The 25,300-nt window shown below is 36.7% G+C and overlaps 1 protein-coding gene across 5 annotated transcripts in view; it reads right to left on the bottom strand.

The window, feature by feature from the left end:
• Positions 1–25,300, bottom strand: part of RPS6KC1 (ribosomal protein S6 kinase, 52kDa, polypeptide 1) — a 211,512-nt gene that overhangs the window by 25,265 nt on the left and 160,947 nt on the right. For all 5 annotated transcript variants that reach the window (XM_011996156.1, XM_011996155.1, XM_011996152.1 and 2 more), the window contains 4 exons: positions 19,682–19,729; positions 17,986–18,118; positions 7,182–8,777; positions 6,821–6,910 (listed from right to left, as the gene is read on the bottom strand). In XM_011996156.1, the coding sequence (XP_011851546.1) occupies positions 6,821–6,910; positions 7,182–8,777; positions 17,986–18,118; positions 19,682–19,729 (1,867 nt within the window). The remainder of the gene's footprint in view (positions 1–6,820; positions 6,911–7,181; positions 8,778–17,985; positions 18,119–19,681; positions 19,730–25,300) is intronic.

Raw genomic sequence — 25,300 nt, 5'->3', positions numbered from 1 at the left:
AAGTAGTTAGTCAATTGCTCTGGTATATAATGTTTGAGACTCAGCATTATATCTTTGTTAAACATCAGAGGCAAAAGTTCACTTTCTTCTTTATAATAATGCAGTGGTAAGGCCAATTACTGAATAGTTTGACGAAAGTCAATTGACATATGAAAAATAAAAAGCATTACACTGTAGCTAATACTTTATAAGTCTCTAGTCTCATGTTCCTCTTCTGAAAAAGAAATTTGCCCAAGATCATCAAGAAAAAGGTTTGGGGTAAATAAAAGGTTAAGATTAACTTACTTTTAATAATCTAATCTAAAGCTTGACATAAACCCTCCACTCCAAATATCAGGTCGTACTATGAAATGTACAGAGATACTGTTTTTCACCTCTTCTGTATCAAAACATCAATTCATTGAACTTCTCTTGGGATGTGCTAATGCGTCAGTTGCTAAGATGCCAAATAACAGGGACTGAATTCTTCACTCTTACTTTGTCTCATTCTCACCACTGGAGACATATCACATTCTGGCCTGATAGGAGAATCATGATTTCAGACTAGTCTCTTTCAATATGGAACAACCTTAACTGAGATGTGATGGTGACTGGCCCATGGATTCCAGGGTTCTAGACCCCCAAGTCCTCCTAAAGTGATCCTTTGATCTTCTTTGCACCACAAGGGCCTTGCCTAGACAAGGTAAGACTTACATTAACTTGAAGCCTTTTTTGCTTGTACTCTATACTCATATTACAAGTTTCATGGACATACAGTGGTGAAGTGTATCAAGAAATTTTCTTCAGTGGAAAAGCGTCACTATTCTATGGCAAACTGAAATATTAACTGGTTCTCCTGAAGAAGAAACAGATTTGGTTTTTCTGATGATAAAAACTGAGGGCAAAGAACTAAACATACTTGTTAATCATTCAAGGAAAACATTAAAATACTATGTACAAGAGAGCTAGCTATTGCTGAAGTTTTGCTTAAGGGTAAATAAAACAGTTACTGTCTGAAACATAATATTTAAATATTAACCATAAATATTTTACTCAAAATTATTCCTATAGTTCCCTCTTGCTGCCACCTTCTTTCTGTTTTAGGAAAAAAAGTAGTATCTCCTGGTTATGTCATTATTATTTTGAAATATACATCTATATTTATTTGCTTTCCCTATCAATCTCACATTCTTAAAATTAGATTTCTCATGTTTGCTGAAATTATCCAGGTCCCATAAATTCTCATATCTAAGTATTTCTTTCTTATTTAAACAATTTTCTTTGTTGAGAATCTTGACATTCGACTTTCACCCCAAACAGAAGTTGTTTTGGCATCATTCCTCTAAATGAAAGTATTTTCCATAAATCCCTTATTTCCACATGATATACTTTATGTACAAATTCTATAAATGAGTAAATATATATACTCAGAAAGTCATCCAAATGAAATAACTTTTTAACTCTACTAACATTAGATAAGAAATCAGTATTTACCCTTGGGGGAAAAAGCCTGCCTTAATAAGATAAACTTCAATTTTGAGTACATTTTGTGTAAGGAGGATGTCAGATGATCTGACATCTGTGATTTTACTTACACCCAACAAATCTATTTTATTACTGTTAAATTGAGGCCTAGAAAGTCTTAAATAAATTTCCCGAGGTCAAGCAATGAGTTTATACCTGATCTGGGACAATATGCAGGTTTGGTAGTTCTCAATTCTGTGTAAATGTTCTAAACCTTAAAAACTTCTGATAGCCTCGAGATATTTTAAACTATCCATGGTCTGAGTCCTAGTTGTAATTATCAGATACATAACTATTACATGGAGCTCCATGCCTATAAAGAAACAAATGCCACGGAAAGCATGTTTATGGAGAAGGGCAGGGGAAACTATTCCCCAAAACATATTCATGGATTATTTGATAAAGTCAGGCTAGAAGAACAAAGAAAAGTAGTCAATAAATGTCATGCTCTAAAACTGAATTTTTACAGATAGTTTTCAGCATGATTTTTCTATGTTTCACTTTTTACCGTCAGCTGTGAGCTGTTTCCAAGTGTGAAATTGCCTAAGAGAGGAAGCAAAGCTGTCATTTGACATCTGGGAGCATGGAGATCGGGCTGTAGTGAAAAGCCTTTTGGACTTCTTCAATTTACACATATATGCACCTATAAATCCTCAAGTCTGAAAAGTATTCAATGACAAATATCAATGTAAATTTCAAGCATTTCAAATTAAAGCATCTGGGAGCATGGAGATCGGGCTGCAGTGAAAAGCATTTTGGACTTCTTCAATTTACACATATATGCACCTATAAATCCTCAAGTCTGAAAAGTATTCAATGACAAATATCAATGTAAATTTCAAGCATTTCAAATTAAAGACTCATAATGGGGCAGAAAATAAAAGTGAAGGACACATACTGATAGGATATCATATTAACTTGTTCAAAACTAGAATGAGAAACTTAAGTGACTATATTAGGTTAACTAACACAAATAATTTTATGCACTTGTCTCAGATCGTATATTAAGCTTTCAAATATCATTTTCTTATATTTTTGCTTAAGAGACAAGGTCTTGCTATATTGCCCAGGCTGGAGTGCAGTAACTATTCACAGGCATGATCGTAGCACACTGCAGTCTCATATTCACAGCCTCAAGCAATCCTCCCACCTCAGAATCAGTTTTCCTTTTTGTATTTTATATGCTTAGTAGTACAGGTTCTATTTTCTAGCCGTTTTTGAATGATAAGAGTCAAGAAAAAAAAGTGGTAAAAAAATACTTTCTTGACATTTTATTTTTCCTTTATGCTTAAAACACTATAACCAAAGGTTTATTCTTTATCATAAGTTAATAAATCAAATGATAAAGCACATAAAATCTTTTGGCTAAAACTTTTGTGTTTATGTGTGTAAAAACAGATATAAAATCAGAGTAACCAAAAGAAAGTCCTCCAGAGAAAAATAACCAATTTACTCCAGTTTTCATTCTCTAATCTCTCACAACAAAAAAATAGAAGAACCTGTGTAAAAGTATCCTAATAAAGTATCTAAAAGTCTCCTAATGTGGAAACCAGACAGTGTTATATTTACATTGTCATACTACACAATCTGTTCCTACTTTGTGGACTATTTCTTTTGCCTTTTCTCTTCCTGAACTCCATTCTGTGTTTCTGTGGTATGAAAGGAACCCATTTACCATGAATGATGTTTATTTAAAATAAAACCTTTCTAGAGAATCATCCTAGATAATCTAAGGATACAAAGTGAACCTAAAAGGAATGGCTTCTACTTTGAAAACAGGGCTGGGTTTGATCAGTGAATTCGTATTCTCAAGACCCTCTTGATGGGTCTGCAGCTGCAGCCATTTATGCGCTGGCTTTTTCACAGATGTAGACAGAGAAAGCTCCGTGGTTTTTGTCTTTTTGTTGTTGGATTTGTTTTCTTTAATATAAAAAAGTGGCAACTTTTTAAAAAGTTCTCAGTTTTGTTATAGACACTTGTGAATCTTGGGCATCCTTGGGAGTATACATTGTTGAAATAATTACGACTTTTTAAAATCTAGGATCACAAAGTTGGCAGAAACTATACTTAAATAACAGAAGGTGATCATTTGCATTTCAAAATTTATCTGTCTTGCTTTTCCCCTCAATTAGACCAAAACATGTTGATTCACAGGTTTCTGTGTGTGTGTTTTTTCTTTTTTAAACTTATTTATAGAGCAGAATAATGGCCCCCCTGCTAGTTTGGCATTTGCTCAAGTTTCTGTCCATGCAAATTGAATATGTTACTGGAAATTTTTCTCAAAATATAAAGGCACATCATCCACAAGATAAAAAGATACACTGCTGATATTATAAAGTACAGGGCAGGTGGATAATGTTTTCAGGACAAATATGTGATAAGGATTCCCAGGAGGTGAAGTGGCAGGGTAGAGGGTGCACACTGTTTAAACAGAAGTGAGTTGCTCTCATCGTAATCTTGTGACAACTTTTCTTTCTAACCAAACATCAGCTGCTTAACATGCTTTAGAGTTACTTGGACAATAATATTAAGGTTAGACCTGGGAAGTAAGAGGGAGGGGATCATATGAGAGGAAATTACTTCAACTCTTGGTGTTCCTAAGGGTAGATCAAAAGGTGGTTAAACAATCTATGTCCCATGTAGTTACTGATTTGTATTTTTAAGCACTGAAATATTAACATATTAGCATTGCTTCCATCCTTCGAGGAAAGGAAAACCTATTTGTAGTTTTGATTTATCAGTAGCACTGCTATGAACTTTTGGGGCAAACAGTAATTCACAAATTTTTGCTCTAATTCCCCTTGAGTTGTAAGTGAGGGGTGCGAGCACATTGACTTAACCGAGTTCTATAACTCTCTAGATTTAAGGTCATCTTAATTAGAACACTGGTGTTACTTTTCTGTTAAGGCCATTACTTGTTTTGTTTTACCTAGTTGCTAAAATTAACAGGCCCAATGAATGGAAAGCCTTTCCACATTGTTCACAAAGCATGCCATAACACTAGAACACTTTTGCAACTCACAAAGCTTGGAAGCACAATTCTTTTATGCAAATAATGACAACAAAGCACCTCTTCAGACTACAGCTTTTTTCAAATGCTAGTGAAGGACAACCTGGAAAAGGACAGCAAAATCCATTAATGGTAGACTGCCACCTGCTGGTCAACTAAGAGAATTGTAATTTCTGGGACAAGGCTTAAAAATTAGAACTTAGAAACTGATCTGTATTAAATTTGGTTTATTCCAGTATATGAAATTGAAAGTGTATATCTGTTGATGAATGTAATATGGTTCTGTTCTACACATATTAAAACTCTCAGGATACCAACATGTTATGGACATTAAAGTAAATCTGACTGTGCTTGAGAATAAAGAAAAATAATCTGCTATAATGCTCAAGCACAAATTTACAGATAGTTTCCAATAAGTAACAATATATACACTTACTAGGAACCAAGGGAAAAAAAGGAAAGTAATAACAAAAATAAGAAATAAGGGCTACTTACAAATATTAAACAATATTCCATAAATGTTTGGTTTTGTTATATAGTTACCATCAGACTTCACTTTAGGATGTAACAGGCTTGATTCAAAAAAACTCCAAAATTAAGTTTGATCCTAAAACTTTCAAATTCATTATAATTAACAAATATATTTCTAAGTACATTGGAACCTAAAATGTTATTTCTTATCAAATTAGAAAGTGGGGAGGATCTGGTTTTTTCTTAATCAAGTAACTGTAATAAAGTGAATTCAACATGGAATTTTTTATCCTATTAACTAATATGATTTCAAAATATAGCATCACATTATCTATCTGAGAAAAAAAATGTAGGTGTGCTCTATTGTGTCTAAGAATAAATAAAAACCAAACAGTCTTAATTTGAAGGAAGAAGGAGGAAAGAAAACAAAACCCTAACAGTTGCTTTCAGGAACGTTTTGGGATATTTTTTTATAGGCTGGAAAACTTTGGTATTCTCTACTGCGGAAATAATTCTTAACAATGAAAGTTGTAACTAGAAACAATCTAGCTCTTCTAATCCTTATTATCGTTACTTCCCATTATGCAGAGAAACACGGTTAGCATCAGTACATTAGTTAGCTGGTAAGTATTAAATACTATATTGATCAACACCTAAGCAGATTATGTCAAAAAAATCAGCTTGAAACTCCTTTGAAGGCCAATGGGGTGACAGGTGAAGTGACTCTGGCCATCCAAAGAGGCTAAACGGTAAGCAAAAGGTGAACAAACTTTGGATTCATAACACAGCCCCATCTGCACTGATGACTAAGAAAAACCAACTCAAATGCAATTCATATGCTTACGCTACCTATAATTGTCAGTAAAAGATCTAATAAATAAATTTTGCTTTATTTATTAGAATAAATCTAAATTTTTAGAATAAATTATTAGAATTATTATTAAATAAATCTCTAATTTTTAAAAAATAAAGACAATACAGTAAGGGCAAGATAAAACTGTTGTGTCTACAAAAATCTCTTATAAAATGCCAGGTTGGCACATCACTAAAATCATATTGCATTTTTAAAACCTCCATTTTGCCAGGTACCATGGCTCATGCCTGTAATCCCAGCTATTCCAGAGGCTGAGACAGGAGAATTGCTTGAGGCCAGGAGTTCAGGACCAGTCTGAGCAACACAGCAAGGCCCTGTTTCTACAAAATAAATAAATAAATAAATTAGCCAGGAGTAGTGGCATGCACCTGTAATCCCAGCACCTTGAGCCCAGGAGTTCTAGACCAGCCTGGGCAACACAGAAAGACCTCATGTCTACAAGAAATGCTTTAAAAAAAATTAGCCAGGCATGGTGGTGCACACCTGTAGTCCCAGCTACTCGGAAGCTGAGGCAACAGGACTGCTTAAGCCCAGGAGTTGGAGGCTGCAGCGAGCCATAACAGCACCACTGCATTCCAGCCTGTATGACAGAGTGAGATACATCTCAAAAAAAAAAAAGAAAGAAAGAAAGAAAAAAATCACGAATCTAAAGAGGCTCAGGGTATTTAAAGGTCCCTGTAAACACTAAGAAGCTAAGACATTTCTAAGAATTCACTGCAGTTCTTAGTGAGATATAAACTCATTTAACAATAATAAATATATGGACACACACACACATATATACCTATGAATTACTTAATTGGTTCAGCCCCAAATTTTCTTTTTTTGAAGGGTTAAACAGATAACCCAATCTAACACATATGTAAACTGCTAGTGAAAGATACAAAAATACAACTTCTATAAAGAAATGAGAGCTGCCGAATCACTTTTTCAAGTGAAACATTTTAGGAGATTGCTCTAACCTGGGGCACAGTACATTCTCTCTATGGCATCGCTGTCACAGGAATCTTCAACCTCACTCCACCTGCTAAAATACGTTAGCTGAATGTGTCCTAAAAACAAAACGACAGGAGAAATCAAAACATTTTTCTCTTCCATTTTCTGCAGAAGTGAACTGTAATTACTCCTTTTGTAGCTAAAAACAGTATCATTAAGAATAATGGCATCATTAAGTACTAGAAGCTATTACTGGGGGTGAATTTGCTGCACTGATAATGAAGCTCTAGACAGGAAATGAAGATACTAATTACAAGATAAAACGCCTACTCAGTTAATTGGAAGCAACAGCGAATAAAAAGAAATGCATTTGCAAAAGTTCCTGACCTCTATCATTCAATAAGATGTTGTTTGGGTTCAAATCGCGGCACACAATTCCCTCTCTATGTAAAGCATCAAGGGCTACCACCATTTCAGCTGCCCATCTTTGAATGCAGCCCTCTGGGATGTAAAACCTGGAGGTTAGTGCTAATTTTTTATCAAGGTCCTCAAAAATCTGATGGATTTCCTTGTCTCCTTCTAGCGCTAAACCACTTTCTCCCTTAGTCTCAGAGTCTCTCTGGAATAAAGAAGTTGGTTCCTCTTTAGCCAAATCATCAGTCTGATCTGTAAACAGCAATACTTCTTCTGTTTTTAAAGTGTCTGTGCTTGCCATATATTCATTAGCACCTGAGAGTGGACTACAAATATGGAATAAGCTTTCTTCTGTGTTGTTTGCAGTTACTGCTGACTCAACCACTCCAAGTCCCTGAAACCTAGGATCTGAGTTGGGTAACAAAGACATATCTCCTGAACTACTATGATCAACAGCTGCTACAAATAACATCCTGGGATCGTCCTGAGCATAGTGTTTCTCTGTTATCCTACGAGATTTGGGCCCAGAGGGATCACTCAGTTCCTCCATGCCTTTCTCCTCATGTGCTTGGCATTGTTCAGTACTAAGTCTGAGGCATAAAACATCAGGGGCTTCCAAGAGTTTGTTTTCTATTATCCCTATATTGGTTTGTGTAAACTTAGTAGGTCCCATTGCTGCAGCTTCTTTTGTTGGCTCCAATTCACCAGGTAAATTGACAAGAAGATCAGGTCTTCCTTCATCAGTACCACTGACATCATCAAAAGCAGCATCTTTAAATGAAATAACTGGCACTGAGTCATCTGAGCCCCTGCTAATGGTGTCCTGAGCTTTAAACTCTATCTTGCTTTCACTAGTATTAAAACTCCTAGAAGCACTGTCTCCATCTGGAAGAGTAAAGAATGGTTTCAAAGGTTCTGATTTTAGACTATACAATTTTTCTCCAAAGTCAAGTCCCAGGAGTTCACTTGCGCTATCCTTACTGTCTATCCTAAAGAATTCCATGGGGCTGTTTTTTGATCTACTGAGGGAATCTGATGTTCTTGGAGAACTAACTGCTTCTGGGTCATCGTTGGGGAAGAACTTCAGCTCGTGAGCTCTCAGCTGTGTGCTGGGGCTGTCGCTGTCAGCGGCAAGGTGTGTTGGGAAGCTTTGAATAGCTTTAGTATCAACACCATACCCTTCAGTCTTCATGAAGGGCTCCTCATTCAAAGACCCTGGTTCAATCTTTTCTTGCCCATATTCATTGCATAATGTTAAATAACTAGTAGTACATTCTTCTTCTGAACTCGAACCAGAATCTGGCCACTTTGGAGAGCTATCTTGGCCATCATCTTCCTGGTTGCTGTCATCTTGAGAACTTGGAGTAAGACTACTCTTCAAAGGCAGAGCTCTAAGCACGCTTCCACCATCACTTCCTCTGGATTCAAAGCTACTGCTGTCCTGAGGACTAGAAGTTGGCTGCTGCAGGTGAACTTTGGCAAGTGTAGATTTTTTCACTTCCTTGATATCAAAGCTTTCTTCAGGACTTCTGTTTAGAAATTTACTGATATATGACCACAGTTTGCCACCTGTGAACAAGTATAACAAAACAAACAAAAGTATTAACATCTCCAAATTAACAGTTATTTATTTAAGCCATTAGAAAAGCAAAAGCTATCTTAAAAAATCAATCAGAACAAGTCAATAATACTCATTAATATCAAGTGTGCCATAAGATAAGCATATTTAATAAAATGCTTGTTATTGCTGAATGGTGAGTATGGTTTCAAGCGCATATCTCCTGATATCAACTTTTTTTAAGTGATAACCTATTTCTTCCTTTGAAGGGAAATTAGTTATAACACACACTAATATGAAATTTCACAGCTAAAATTCTACTCTAAAGTTAAATATCATTTAGTCTTAGAAGCATCTGTTTATGTTCTGCTCTGTTTATATAATAATTTTTTCAAGCATGGCCCCTGGGTCAGAAGGAAATATATAAATAAGTGCTGTTTAAATTGTATACTACAATGGGGGGAAAAAAATCAACAATATTATTATTCCATTTTGAAAATGTCTGGTCCAGGAATGGAGGAATTTGGCATGTGGCATATAATTATGCCTTTATAAATAACATATTAATAATATATTTCCCCTTTTATGCCCTGCCACATATGTAATATGTTGTATAAGTAAAGCTACTGAGGAAGATTAATTGGGCAACCATTAATGAAGCAAGTTATGGAAATTCTGACTGTGTATTCCGACATATATCTTTAAAACTAAAATCATAAAAATCACTTTCATGTAAATCAGAGAAATAAAAAAAAATCCAGTATTTTACCAGCAATACTTGTAGTTATTATTTCACCATAGTTTCATCTTATTTTAACCATTAAAATACCTCAATCCCTTTTGTCAATTATAATGTTTATGTTAAACAATTATAGCTAAGTATCAAAAACCTGCTATAACAGTAGTGACTAGGAACAGTATTATAAGAAAGAATAATTAATTAAATTTGATCCAGAAATCTCAAAAGCAGTAACTGCAGAAGTATACTTTGTGGAGACAGAATTGCAGTTGCAAAGAAATGAAAAATTAAGAATGATGTGTTAATGATAGGCTGGATTAAGCAAATGTGGCACATATACACCATGGAATATTATGCAGCCATAAAAAGGGATGAGTTCATGTCCTTTGTAGGGACATGGATGAAGCTGGAAACCATCATTCTGAGCAAACTATTGCAAGGACAGAAAACCAAACACTGCATGTTCTCACTCACAGGTGGGAACTGAACAATGAGAACACTTGGCCAAAGGGTAGGGAACATCACACACTGGGGCCTGTTGTAGGGTACGGGGAGGGGGGAGGGATAGCATTAGGAGATATACCTAATGTAAATGATCAGTTAATGTGTGCAACAGGCCAACATGGCACATGTATACATATGTAACAAACCTGCATGTTGTGCACATGTACCCTAGAACTTAAAGTATAATAAAAATAAATAAATAAAAATTAAAAAGAACGATGTGTTAAAAATAAATCCCTCTATTCATATAAAGAAGACAATTTTTCAGCACATATTTAGTGTAATCATTAAGCATCATATGCCAAGGGTACCTAAACCAGAAAATAATAATTGACAGTCAATTGCACGTGTAAAAAAGTCAATGGAAACATCAAAAATACCTCTTCCTACTTCACATTTCATTTCAAGAAATTCAATTAATACATATAGCACCTGACATGGTACCTAGCATAGAATAAATGCTCAATAAAGGCTAATGGTCATAACATTAATCATAGAATTCTCATACACCTCTTTGTAGCAGTGATCTAGTTAACCATCTTCCCTATTCTATTTATTTAACTTTTTTTTTTTTTTTTTTTTAAAGACAGAGTCTTACTCTGTAGCCCAGGCTGGAGTGCAGTGGCGGGATCTCAGCTCACTGAAGCCTCCAACTCCTAGGTTCAAGTTATCCTCCTGCTCAGTCACCCAATTAGCTGGGATTACAGGCATGCACCACCACAGTCAGCTAATTTTTGTGTCATCTTCCCCACTTTGATAACAGTTAGTGGTACAGGACATTATGGCATTTAACTTTTTCCTCTCATTTTTTTCTTAGCTAATGCTTTCTGTCCTCTTTAGAGTATATTCAGTGTTTCACATTTCCCCATATTTCAACTGAAGTTTAAAAGGAGCTATGCATTGAGTCTATATTCTTTAGTCTGTTGACAACAATACTCACATTGTCTTGCCACAAATACCTACATTGTGTCAGTCTAACAATGCTTGAACCTAAACCTAAGATTCCTGTGTGCAATCCAAATAAAATGACTTGGGTGGTTTTCAATTCTCCTAGATGATGACTACTTTGAGGAAAGGATCAAGTCTTTTTCATCTTTGTATGTCTACTGCCTACACAATGTGCACGACATAGAAGTCACTGCTTGTCAAATCAGATGATGAGATGTACCGTATAAGCAGTATCTGCATCTGTAAAGTTCCACTGATCAGCAAGGAACGGTACCTTTTAATAAAGTTCTAAGAAAAGCTCCATTCATTCTTAGGCCAATTCCACCTGAATAAACTACTGAAATCTAAAATCCAATGTACTTAAAGTCTTCATTTTTGGGGATAATGCTATAACTACAACTAGATCCTTACTTTAAGTCCCTCCTGTAGCATTCTACCCTACTAACTGCTGCCTAATTAATCTTCTATTTCAGCACAGATCTTATGCCATTTCTGCATTCAAGAAGTCAAATTCCCTCCACCTACTGAATCATGTACCAACTCTGCACAGGCATTTGAACTCCTGAGTAATACAGTTATCAACCCATGATTTGGTCCTCTCCCCCTACTCAACACAGAATTCATGATGGGCTTTTCCTCATACCACGCTTACACTTGGAATGTTTTTTTCCTAATAGTTTCCCCAGTATCTGCTTGTGAAAATCTTACCTATTCTTGAAGGTCCTTCAGAATCTGTTTTCTTTTACCAATTTCTTTGTATCCCTTAACTGGACGCAATATATATCTTCTCTGAATCCTCTATCATTCACCTTCATACCCTTTATGACATTTACAACATCATATTAATATTACTTTTATGCTTTTATTATCTCCTTTACGAGACTGAAAAGTCTTAATAGCTGCAGGCAGAGGATTCTATCCAGCTTGTAAAACAGGTATTAAATAAATATTTATTAAACTGAGTTATAGAAAGATAATATCTTTACAATTTTTTTGAAAACCTTTCAAGGAAAAGAATCTATAAGTAAGAAATCTATAAGGATCTATAAGTATAACGTCATTTTGGGGGTCATATGTTCTTCCAAAGACATATATTAACCTTAAAAAACAACCTGTTATTACTAAAGTGCCTAAAATTTGTCTAATTTTAGGACTATAAATGATACTTTTCTAAGTCTTTTTGAAGGACATAAAATTGTAGATATTGAACCATTTTAAGATGTAAAACTAAAAATTCATAATGTTTAATTAAAATTCTTTGTCTCTCCTCAGATTTTAAATCTATTGGTTTTCTATAAGATTGCAAAGTTTGTTTGTTAATTTGCTTGGTCAGAATTAGTACTTAAATTTCATATGTATGACAAAACACTGCTATCGCAGCAATCAAAATCATCTTTTGGCCAAGCAATTCAACGTGAAAAAAATCTGTCCTACATATAATTCTCAAAAAATACAACAAACAAAAACATGTATGTATAAATACATGTATTTATATTGAGTACTGGAAACAATGTAAACATCAATAACAGCCATTTGCAAATACATAGTGCTTACCATGTACCAGATACTATTCTAAGCCTTTTACATATACAACTATTTAATCCTCACATCAACCCTATAAGGTAGGTAATTAATATTATCTCTATTTTACAAATGAGGAAACTGAGGCACAGAAAGGTTAAATAACTTGCCCAAAGTCACACTAGTAATGGTGAGCCAGCATTTATATTCACACAGCATGGCTCCATAGTGCTTATTTTTAATCCCTATACTGTACTGCCTCTCTTAATACATACCTAAATAAACTGATATATTAAAGGCGTCCAAGGTACACTGTTAAGATGGGGGAAAAAATGCAAGCTCAAGGCAATATGTAACACCCATTTAAGTTTTTTAAAAACAGACAGGTAGGGAGAGAATGCTTATAAACATAGAAAGTTATTGGAAGATATATGATAACCGTTAAAAGAGCGCGTATTTCTGGGGAATAGGTCTAGGCAACAAAGTGAATAGGGAGGGATAACTTTTATTTTTACTTTATAAACTTCTATTTTGTTTGAATTTATTTTATAAATTAGTTTTATAATTTTAGAAAACTAATTAATAAAAGGAGAATCATTTTACTCCTTGGGGCCTTAAGTAACTTGGAGAGAAATTCTTTTCTACCTCCTTTCTATTTTGTATATCCACAGTCGGAGACTTTTGCAACTTCTGTCTTTTAATTTGGTCTGTCATCTTTTCTCTGACTGACCCAGTATTCAACAATCATACACTGAGTACCTTCTAAATACCAAGTATTTTACTAATTCATCATACAGATGATGAATATTACATAATCCCTAAGCTGAGAAACTTAAACTCTCATGGCCTTGACTGAATACATTCTGCTTTCTCACTTTTCTCTCTCAAATAGTTTAAGAAAGGGCTTTATTAAAAGGAATATTAAACATTTTAAACCTCTCTCCTAAAATCCTGCCTGATATATCCTAACGCTCTACTCAACATCACCTGAATATTTAGTAAGCATCTCAAATTCACATGTCCAAAATGGAATCCCTGATTTTCCTTCTAAATTTACTTCTCCCACAGCTTAGTAAATGGAAACTACATTATCTCAATTATTTGAGCCAAAAACTTTGAAATCACGTAAGACAGAATCATGCCCGTTCTACCTTCAAAATACATTCAGATTCTAATAACCATTCTTCACCACCTATGCCAGCAGTCCCCAATCTTTTTGGCACCAGGAACCAGTTTCATGGAAGACAATTTTTTCATGGACGGGGACAGGGATGGGGGTGAGGGTGGAAATTGTTTTGGGGTGAAACTGTTCCACCTCCGATCATTAGGCATTAGATTCTCCTAAGGACTGTACAGCCTAGATCCCTTGCATGTGCAGTTTACAACAGGGTTTGTGCTCCTATGAGAATCTAATGCCACTGCTGATCTGACAGGAGAAGGAATTCAGGCAGTAATGTTCACTTGTCCGCCACTCACCTCCAGGTACCTGTCTGTGGCTAGGGGACCCCTGACCTACACCACTAATGCCCTGTCCAAGCCATCAGCATTTTCACCTGGGGTACTGCAACAACTCCCAAATTGGTCTCCCTGCTTTTCCTTCTGCTCTCCTACATTCTGTTTTCCACCAAGCAGCAAATGATCCCTATCTCATCAATTCTTTGCTCAGCATGACCCAATAATGTCTTAGCTCATTTAGAATAAAAGTCCAGTTCTTAACGTGGCCTATAATGCTATACAGGATCTGCCTGCCTGCCTCCTCACTTCTCTAAGCATTCTTCCTACCGCTCTTTCTGTTCTGCCCCAGCCACACTGATCCTGCTGCTTCTTGAACACCAAGCACACCAATGCCTCTAAGCCTGTGGACCTACTTGTTTTCTCTTGCCAAGACATCCTTTCCTTACATATCTACAATGCTCCCTCTCTCGCTTCCTGAAGGTCTCTGGTCAAATGTCCCTTCTCAATAAGATGACCACCCTATATAAAAATAGCAAACCACCCCTTCTCATCCCTTTAGCATTCCCTTCCCCTTTCCTTTAGTTTTTCTCCATAGCATATTTACCTCCATCTGTCATATATTTACTTAAATATTTGTTTATTGTCTGTTCTGCCTCTATAATGTAATGTAATGTAAGCTCCATGCAGGCAAAGTCTTCTGTTTTGTTCACTGCCAAATTAGAACTATGCCTGTGTCCCAGCAAGCACTCAATACATTTCTAATGAAATGAATTAAAAACGGAAAGAAAGAGTCCAAGACACTCACATAAATCATGAGTAGTTCTGTAAGCAATGGAAAGCTAAATCTACAAATCATAAATATTCAAAGCATTCATGTTATGGAGAAAACAACTGTTCAAGGTTTGCTTTCTCAGTAATAACTATTCGCACATATGAAAAGTTACTTTTCTATGACACAGGCCAACTTCCTAATCTACGGAGGTGTCACTGATGTGTAAAAGAAAACACACTGTTCATCACCCAGTTCACTGCACTGCTCAAGCCGAATCTGAGAAATTACTGCAGATTTTCCTCTTCCTAATCTCAAATCCATCACAGGTCCCATTGACTCTCTCCTCAAACATCCTGACTGGTGCCCCAGAAGGCTAAGCCAGCAGCACCTTTTGACTAGCCTCCAGTATTAGCCTTTTTACTGCTTCTATTTTTACCTTTCTACAACACATTCCCCATACAAGAGCCAGTGACCTTTTTAAAATGTAAATCAGATTGTGTCACCCCTCAAGAAGTCCAGTGGTTTCCCAACGCACTTCAATAAAAGCCAAAGTCCTTACTCTGCTGTACAAGGCTCCTGTCTACTTCTCCAACAGCCTCATGTACCAACAAGTGCCTCACGTTGTCCTCGCTCTGCTCCATTCCAAGCAAATGATGCCTTTCTTGGTCATCAAACATCCCGTTTGTTTTTACACTCATCCCTGTACCTGTATCTTACATTCAAATGATTGTTTCTCTTGCCATTCAGAACTTCTCTTAAATGCCACCTTCTCAGAGAGGGCTCCCTCGACTACTTAATTCAACATAGTCCCCCAGTTGTTATCTGTTAGATCTCCCTCTGTTAAAGATCTGTATAGCTCCTGCCAGGCGCGGTGGCTCACGCCTGTAATCCCAGCACTTTGGGAGGCTAAGGCGGGCGGATCACAAGGTCAGGAGATCGAGACCACGGTGAAACCCCATCTCTACTAAAAATACAAAAAAAATTAGCCGGGCGCGGTGGCAGGCACCTGTAGTCCCAGCTACTCAGGAGTCTGAGGCAGCAGAATGGCATGATCCCAGGAGGCGGAGCTTGCAGTGAGCCGAGATGGCACCACTGCACTCCAGCCTGGGGGACAGAGCAAGATTCCGTCTCAAAAAAAAAAAAAAAAAAAAAAAGATCTGTATAGTTCCTTTTATTATCCAATGTTCTCTTGCTTTTTGTTTTTCTGTTTGACTTTTCACAACAAGAATTTAAGTTTCAGGCCTGGCGTGCTGGCTCACACCTGCAATCCCAGCATTTTGGGAGGCTGAGGCGGAAGAATCGCTTGAGGCCAGGAGTTTAAGACCAACTTGGGCAACACGGAGAGAGCCAATCTCTACAAAAACTATAAAAACTTAGCCAGGGATTACATGGTGTACGCATGTAATCCCAGCTGAGGCAGGAGATCACTTGAGCCCAAGAGTTCAAGGTTACAGTGAGCTATGATTGTACCATAGCACTCTAACCTAGGAAACACAGCAAGACCCTGACCACCCCCAACCAAAAAGTAAAAGAATGTTCTTGTCTTGTTCACCTAAAAAGGAGCCTACTATACAGTACATGCTCAATAAATTTATTGAATAGTTAATTAATCCAGAGTCTCTATTTGCATTGTAATTTACTATCTTTATATTATAAAACCATCTTAAAATTAAACAATAGACACCTAAAAGGAATGGTCAAAAGAGACAAATTTTATGGTCATGTGACCATTCAAAGTCAGGTATGGTCGATAGTGAAGAAGGATCTAAAATAGTAGAAAATTTAAAAGTCATAAGTCTATGACTTTAAAAGATTATAAAAATTTTCCACACTATTCAAGTAAAATCAATTGAAACATCAGCTTCAAGAGGTATAAGGGATAGTGAGAAGATGGTAGAAAAAAACTGAAAAATGATTTGGAGAAGGAAAAGGAAGAGGAAGAAGAGGAAGATACAGCTACAAATAACAGAGGTAAGCTAAGATTGAAAATTTTGCCATAGATAATCTCCAACATGAATAATCCACACTGGGTAATAGAATATTGACTATAATTACATTCATCCTACTGACCTTGTTCTAAATTATTATGGATTATTACTACGCAAGTTATTTTGTTCCACACCAGAGGTGGCTGTATTTCGCTATCAGATGACATGACCTCTAATTCAATAATGTCTGTAATGCACTGGTATCCTCAGATAAAAGCTGTCTATAATGTCTGAACAAAGGTGAATTAGTTATCCAATTCACACACACAATTAACTCTCTTAATACCTGAGAGACCATACAGCCCCTTCTGAATTTCCTATTAAATACTGCATATGGAGGTCTTCCCTCCATCTGTAGTTATCTTGTGCTGTACTTCACAATAAACAATATTGCTTACTGCCCCCATCAAAAATCTTGCATTCGTTAATCATATGAGACCTCATTCCAGAAAGCAATGACTTCTTTTCCTAAAAAATTGTATTAAATACAAATGTTATGCCTATTAGTAAAGTACGATAGTTATATAAAAATAATGGCTTCACGAAATATGGGAAACAATTAAAATTTTTTTACTATTTTACGAACACCTCTTAAAAGTCAAGTGGCAATATGTATTAAGTGAATTTATATTTATGTGTGTTTTCAGTCATCCTAAATAAAAAACTATTTATTTAAATTCAGGTATTAAAGGACAAAAAAAAAATCAAAACATAATATTTTTTGCCACCTGTTCCCTCTACAAAGAGCTGAAATTTCATAAATAGTTTGAAGGCAGAGAACTATGCCTCTGCTTTGTACCCATATGTGATGCCAATGGCTGTATTCATAAAAACTCAGATCAGAATAACTAGGTAACGTCAAATGTTAAGCAAACACCCTTGACTTCTAAAAGAAGGAGGTAATTAATTAATTCTTCAGGGGATGCTTTTCATTTTAGTCATCTAACATAATGTATCCTTTCAGCAGGGAACAAGCGAACAAAATATCACTAAAATAAAATCTAGCTCTCTTACCACACATTCACATTAAAGTTCTCATTATATTAGGTAAATTTCATGAGAAAGTAGTGAAGTAAATCTACAAATGGTACCATAGTTCACATGAAATCTGCTGTTCACCTGGGTTTTCATTTTCCCTCACAACTCAAAGTAGGGAGGTAGAGCAGAGAAATAGGAAATGGTTTCTTAAACATGTTTCATATATTCTATCTGCTCATGAAATGACAGAGAGAAACTGGAAGCTAAGTAGGTGACATTCTTCACTGCATAAACAATCCAAACTACAAACCAACCTTCCGCATGCTGCAGCACAAGAAATACTGACTCCTCAGAGATGATGTACTTATGCAGACACACCATGTTGGGCACACAGCGGGGGATGATGGTCTTTCTGTTCCTGCTGTATTCACTGCTTTTCCTTAGACCCTGACAGAGAACAAAAAGGTCAGTTGTATCCTCAGTTGCCTTTGGAGCCTGCTGTGCTCTGTGTTTATCAACCAAACTAATCTATCCGAGTTACTCTGGGCTTCAGAGAAACCACTCATCTGCTGCTCTATGCCCCCCAGTCCCTGGAGGCTCTGCTGATGGCATCTGGCGTGAATCCAGAGAAGGAAGATGCCACAAAGCTGCCATTAAAATCAATTACGTGGGTCAGTGTTTTTATTAGAGATGCTCTCAAACTAAGTCATCAGGATGACACACAGTTATTTCTCTGTGACCTTTTCTTAAGCTTTATTTTACTTATCTATATCTTTAAAGCAGTAGACATTTTAAGACCAATGCAAACTCCTGAGACATAAAAGATATTCTTAGATTAAGCAGGCAATTTTAAAATCCCATCCCCTAGAAGTGCAAACAATGTTAAGTCTTCTTACAAGGAATAAGGTTTGTCTATTTTCTGGTGTCATACTCTGTTTTTAAAAACTGGGGAAATGTCAATGATAATGTATATTCACACACTCACACACACACACACACACACGTGTTTCAGTATGTGTCAATGTGACCTACTGCCATGCCTTATCAGCAAAAGAAAAAGCATCAGAAAAAGAAATATAAAATTAATAAATTCATCTTCTGAATGCTGTGAAAATGCTTACATTAGGATATTTTCAGAATATGTACTAGCACAGTCCATTCCAAACACAATTTCAAAATTTCAAAATTGAGGGTTCTTTCTCTCCTGATTTAGTTATAAATTACATTATGTATAGAATCAAAATTGAATTTAGATCAAAAAGAGGACCAGGAATGTAGATAATGCTTTCCCAAAATACCTGTAACAAGACTTTAAGGCAAAATTTTAGCTCTTAAGAACTGTAGTGATAATCGAAGGTGAGACTGTGTGTAGTCTTCTCGATTATAAAAAATGTTCTTGAGATGTATTTACACACTACACATTCAAACAACACGAAATGGTTCTTCAATTTATCCAAATTATTTCCTCCATACTCTGTATCAAAAAAAAAATTGTTAAATGCATGCTATCAACCATGATGGAAGGATAGAAAAAAAAAAAGGTAAATAAATATCACCAGAAACAACATTAAAGGACATTCAAAACCTAGGGGGGAAATATTAACTACTTAGTTAGCATTAACTAAATACTAACTAAAATATTTTCTTTCAGAAGCATAATTTGAAATTAAAATTTTAAATTCATTAAACATACAAATTTTACTTACTCTTTTTTTATTTGAAACAGGGTCTCACTCTTGTTGCCCAGGCTGGAGTGCAATGGTGCACTCTTGGTTCACTGCAATCTCTGCCTCCTGGGTTCAAGCGATTCTCCCGCCTAAGCCTCCCGAGTAGCTGGGATTATAGGCGCCCATCATTACACCCGGCTAATTTTTGTATTTTTAGTACAGACGGGGTTTCACCATGTTAGCCAGGATGGTCTCGAACTCCTGACCTTAGGTGATCTGCCTACCTCAGCCTCCCAAAGTGCTGGGATTATAGGCACCACACCTGGCTACAAATTTTACTTACTTTTAAAATGAAAGTCTGTTCTGTCCTTGTGTCCATTACAAGTAAAACCTACATAAAAGACATGAGTAATAATTTATTAACAATACAATGAAACATTAACTCTTAGCTTTAAACTAAACTTTAAGAGTGGGGCAGGGCTGAAATTTAATCCCCTCCCCAAAATTGTTCATTTCTGAATAATTTTTTTAAGTTGGCAAATTATAGAATCAAAATAACCTTATCCAAAATAGGTTTTATTATGGTTTCCTTTTCTAAAAATGACATATTTTAGAAACATTCCTGTTTCCTAAAGTATTTTAAAATGTATTTCTTAGAAGTAAAAGACATATTATTTTAAACAGAGTTTTCCCTCTTGGAACATATATGATCAACAGGAAGTGGTTCAAAAAAATTGTTCAAGTCTCAATTTTTTTCCTAAAATCTCCTATGTAGCAACTTGCTATAATGTGATCTCAATAACTCAGGCTCTAGCCTAAGGCATCCTTTTGGTACCACTTCACCCTGGATTCACCTTAACACCTCTTTCCACCAAATCCTATCAGCTCTGTCTTCAAAATGTATCCTGAATCTGAACTCACCTTACCATTTCCACAGTTAATACTCTGATTCAAGCAAAGACCAACTCTTACCTAACTTGTAACTACGGTGTCCCAACTGACCTCCCGGCTACCATCTGTGCTGCCCTGTGGTCTATCCTCAAAGCAGCAGCCAGGGTTTTCTTTTTAAAACATAAGTTAGAACATGGCACTCTTCTTATCTCACTGAGAGAAAAAGCTTAAGCCCATAAAATGACCTCAAGACCCTTCATAACCTCTCACACATTGCCCGCTTAAACTACTCATTCCCACCCCTCATCTTGATGGATAAAATAAATTAACAGAAGTATGAAATCATCCCACCCTATGAAGGCTTTATTATTTTGGAAATACTACAATAGCAAAGATTGGTAAACTTTTTCTTTAAAGGGCCAGACTGTAAATATTTGGGGCTCTGCAGGCCTATGCAGTCTCTGTTACAGCTTTTCAACTTTGTCATTATACAACAAAAGCAGCCGCAGACTGAAATTGGCCATGGGAGGAGGATTTGTACTACAGAAATCAGCAAACACTGCAAATGAGCCTCTTCACCCTACCAGAGAGCTGTCAAATATCTACCAGCCCACCACTGGATAAGGAGAGACAGAAATTAAGGATGGAAAAAAAGATGTTAAGCTTGAAAAAAATAAAGAATTTTTAAAAGGTGAGAAGAAACAGAAAGGTGAGATGGGAAACCAGTTTGAGAAGATGGAAAATTCCATTTTAGATAATCAAGTTGAAAAAATAGTGACAACTTCATCTTTGTCTTCTGAGTGTCTGACCTACACTACTTAAATTTCCATTAATTTCAATACAGTATTCTCACAGGTACCTCATATCCTCTTCCCAAGGCCCTGCCTTCACCAAACAAACACACAAACAGCCTGCTTCTCCTCCTATAGTACTAAGTAAGACCATCTTCCATGCATGCTCTGAAACAGTGGTCTAAGTTACTGTGAACTCTCTCCTGTCTCCCACCTTCGGAACAAGTGACTGATCCAGTATTCAACAATTACACACTGATCACCTTCTAAATACCAAGTATTTAGAATCAATTCTAAACCAATCAAATCAATTCTACCTCCTAAGCACTTCTCTTATCCACCCTCTATTCTCTAATCTGCCATATTTTAAGCATTTACTATGTGCTATACTTTACCCATGTGTAATCCATATTAATCCTCCCAACAACTCAATGATTTATTTTGTTTTATTTTATTTTCATTGAGACTGGGTCTCACTCTGCTACCCACGCTAGAGTGCCGTGGTGTGATTTTAGCTCACTGCAGCCTCAACCTCCCAGGTTCAAACGATCCTCCCACTTCAGTCTCCCAAGTAGCTGGTTCTACAGGCATGTGCCACAATGCCTGGATGAATCTTTTTTTTTTTCTTTTTTTTCGTAAGACAGGGGTCTCACTGTATTGCCTAGGCTTGTGTTGAACTCCTGGGCTCAAGTGATCCACCTGCCTTGGCCTCTCAAAGTGCTGAGATTACAGGGATAAGCCACCAGGTCTGGCCCAGTGAAATAATTTTACCATCCTCTTCTACATTAAAAGACATTACAGACATGTCTTCTTGTGGACATAGACATTCTTGTTATGTAGAAGCTATAAAGGTCGGTAACAGTATCTAACAAATGTGAGGATTTCAGTAAGATAATCTTATAAAAGTACAGCCAGTTGCTATTACTGCTATCACTATTATTGCTTCTTTTTCCCTGAAATGTTCCCCCAGCCACTTATCAAACAAGTATGCATCTTTCCATACGCAGCACAAATGTCACTCTATCTCTCAGTAACACTGACTACTGTCTTCCTTTCTTCTGCTGTTTTACACAGCACCAACATCTATTATAGCATCTCTAACCCTTCAATTTGGGGGTCTGTCTCCCAATGAGACTTCAAGCTCTTTATGGGCATGTGGTAAGGCAGGATAATGGGCCCCAAAGATGTTCATACCCTAAGAATCCCCAGCATTTGTGAACGTGCTACGTTACTGGCAAAAAGGCCTTTGCAGATATAATTAAGGTAGGGACCTTAAAACAGAGAGATTACACTGGATTATCTGGGTAGGTTCCAAAATATCATATGAATCCATTTCAAAAACAGAGAACTATCTTCTACAAAAAGAAATGCAAAGCACAGAAATGATATGGCTGAAAGGAAAATCACATTCAAAACATGAAAGGGATGCATGGCTGCTGGCTCTCAGGTGCAAAGGCCCACATGTAAGAACTGAAGAGAGGCTTCTAGGATCTCATAGCAAGCCTAAGAAGGAACCCAGGCAACTTCTAGAAGTACAGAGCAGTCCTTGGCTGACAGCCAGCAAAGAAACAGAGTTCAGTCCTACAACTCTACGGAAAGAAGATAATTCAGTCAACAACCTGAATGAGCTTGGAAGCAGATTCCTCTCCTGAGCCTCCAGTAAGGAATATAGCCTTGCCAGCACGTTGATTTCAAACCAGCAACTGTGTTAGACTTCTGACCTATAGAACTTTAATAATTTAGTTGTTATACACTGCCAACTTTGTGGTAATTTGTTATGACAGCAATAGAAAACCAATAGCATAAAAATTATTCTATCACAGAATACACTGTTCTCACACAGTGAATGTTTAATAAACATATGGTTAGTGAATTCAAGTCTAAAAGTTTGTAAGGTAGATGACGACATGGGAATAGAGCTTAGAAAATAAGTCGGTACTAATGATTTATATTTGAGCATTCTCCATAAAGATAAAAACTAAAGACACGAGAATGATCCCACTGGAACACTTCCTTTATTTCAGGCACTGTGCTGGGCTTTAAGGAATTAAATCATGTAACTCTCTCAACAATCCAAAGAGGTAGGTATCTTTTATTAATCAAGTTTGCAGATAAGGAAATAAACACAAAACGGTACCTCTCTGGAGTGCACTCTGAAACACTGGAACTTCTTTAACCTCAGGACTTTGTCCATACTCACAAAGATAATAAGTGGTAGAGGGTAGTCTGGCTCCAGGTTTCTTTCTCTTTAACTGCTAAGCTATACTATTTATTTCTGAATTTTGAAAATATACATAGTTGAAATATTGTGAGTAAATATGACAATAACCAAAAGTGTAGTGAGAAAAGTACAAAGAGAAAACACAGTGGTTCAGATGACAGAGAAAGAGGATGCTTAAGATGAGTGTGATCTATGCCAAACAACAGGGAGAAGCCACGAAGAATGAGGACTGAGAAACCATCACTGGTTAAGGCAGTTAGGAAGTCATATGTAACTTTCAATACAGCATTGTACAGCGAACTGCTGAGGATAAAAGCCAGATTGCACGGAGTTAATAATGAGTGATAAGAAAATAGAGGTGACATATATAAGCCTTTCAATAGTAAAATATGTCAGAAGAAGGAAAAACACTAAAACGAAATAGTGGGATCATCAGTTGAAACAAAGGGTTTGACTTTTATTATTTTTCAGATGGGATAGACTTATTCTTTCCATAGCTGCCCTTTGAGTTATAATCAACACAAATCTTGAGCCTCCAAAATATGAAAACACATCTGTGAACTTTAAGAGTTAAATCAACATACCAAGAATGTAAAAGGAGGCACCATGGCCCTCTTTCTGCAAAGGAGAGCTCAATAAACATATTTTGAACATCTGTTGAATCTGTGAAGACATTTAGTGTTTCTTCAGTCTCATTTGTTTTTATATGAGGTGTGACTTTTTTTTTTTTTGAGATGGAGTCTTGCTCTGTTGCCCAGACTGAAGTGCAGTGGGACGATCTTGGCTCACTGCAAGCTCCGCGTCTCAGATTCATGCCATTCTCCTGCCCCAGCTTCCCGAGTAGCTCGGACTACAGGTGCCCGCCACCACGCCTGGCTAATTTTTTGTATTTTTAGTAGAGACGGGGTTTCACCGTGTTAGCCAGGATGGTCTCGATCTCCTGACCTTGTGAACCGCCTGCCTTGGCCTCCCAAAGTGCTGGGATTACAGGCGTGAGCCATCGCGCCCAGCCTATATAAGGTGCGACTGTTAAGTCACTTACCAGAAAGCCAATTCTATTTGAACAAGACACATCTATATGAAGTAGAACACATCTCACCAGGTAAAAGGCATGGAAGCTGTACAATCAAAGAAAAGAACTTCTCCCTATAAAAAGCCTCTTAATTGACTCAACAAAATATACCTGCATAAATCAGGAGTGATACCTCTTTACTCATCTCACTTAGCCATGAAGCATGAAGCAGATCAGATAAAAAGGTCAAACTGGCTGGGCGCAGTGGCTCATGCCTGTAATCCCAGCACTTTGGGAGGCCAAGGTGGATGGATCACCTGAGGTCAGGAGTTCAAGACCAGCCATGGCCAACATGGTGAAACCTCGTCTCTACTAAAAATACAAAAATTAGCCGGGCATGGTGGTGGGCACCTGTAATCCCAGCTCCTCGGGAGGGTGAGGCATGAGAATCGCTTGAATCAGGAGGCAGAGGCTGCAGTGAGTTGAGATCATGCCACTTCCACACTCCAGCCTGGGCAACAGAGTGAGACTTTGACTCAAAAAAAAAAAAAAAAAAAAAAAAATATCTCCCCAAAAAAAAAAAAAAAAAAAAAAAACAAATTAAGATGGATAAACAAGGCTGGGAAATGCTGCTTTGTTTATATTTTCTTCTCCTACGAAGTTTGTGTGCAACTAGACAACGTTCACATTGAGGCAATAAACACAAGAACATATGTGATTTTTTAAAAATGTGCCCTTTGACTGTCAATTTCTCCCAAACAGGTGTTGGCTAAATGATTATAAATTGGCCTCTGGATACACCTCTTCAACTGAGCCGTACAGGGCTGGTGATAATATAATTAGACCCAAAAACATCAGGCTGGTGAATGCTTTCCATCTGTTTGGCAATAATGTTTAGTTAACAATAGTCTTTAAAAGAAGCACCTTCAACTTCAGTTCTTAAAGTTATTTATAGAGCCATTCTTAACACACCAGCACTCCTGCTAACAAGAGCTTTAGCCGCTTGGAAATTATTAGCCATACAGCTGTACACAAAGAGAAACGACT

This window comes from Mandrillus leucophaeus, unplaced genomic scaffold, assembly GCF_000951045.1.
Source record: "Mandrillus leucophaeus isolate KB7577 unplaced genomic scaffold, Mleu.le_1.0 Scaffold503, whole genome shotgun sequence".
In the NCBI taxonomy this organism is placed as follows: domain Eukaryota; kingdom Metazoa; phylum Chordata; class Mammalia; order Primates; family Cercopithecidae; genus Mandrillus; species Mandrillus leucophaeus.
The sequence above is the reverse complement of the archived record's forward strand: the minus strand, read 5'-3'. Positions and strand labels throughout refer to the sequence as shown.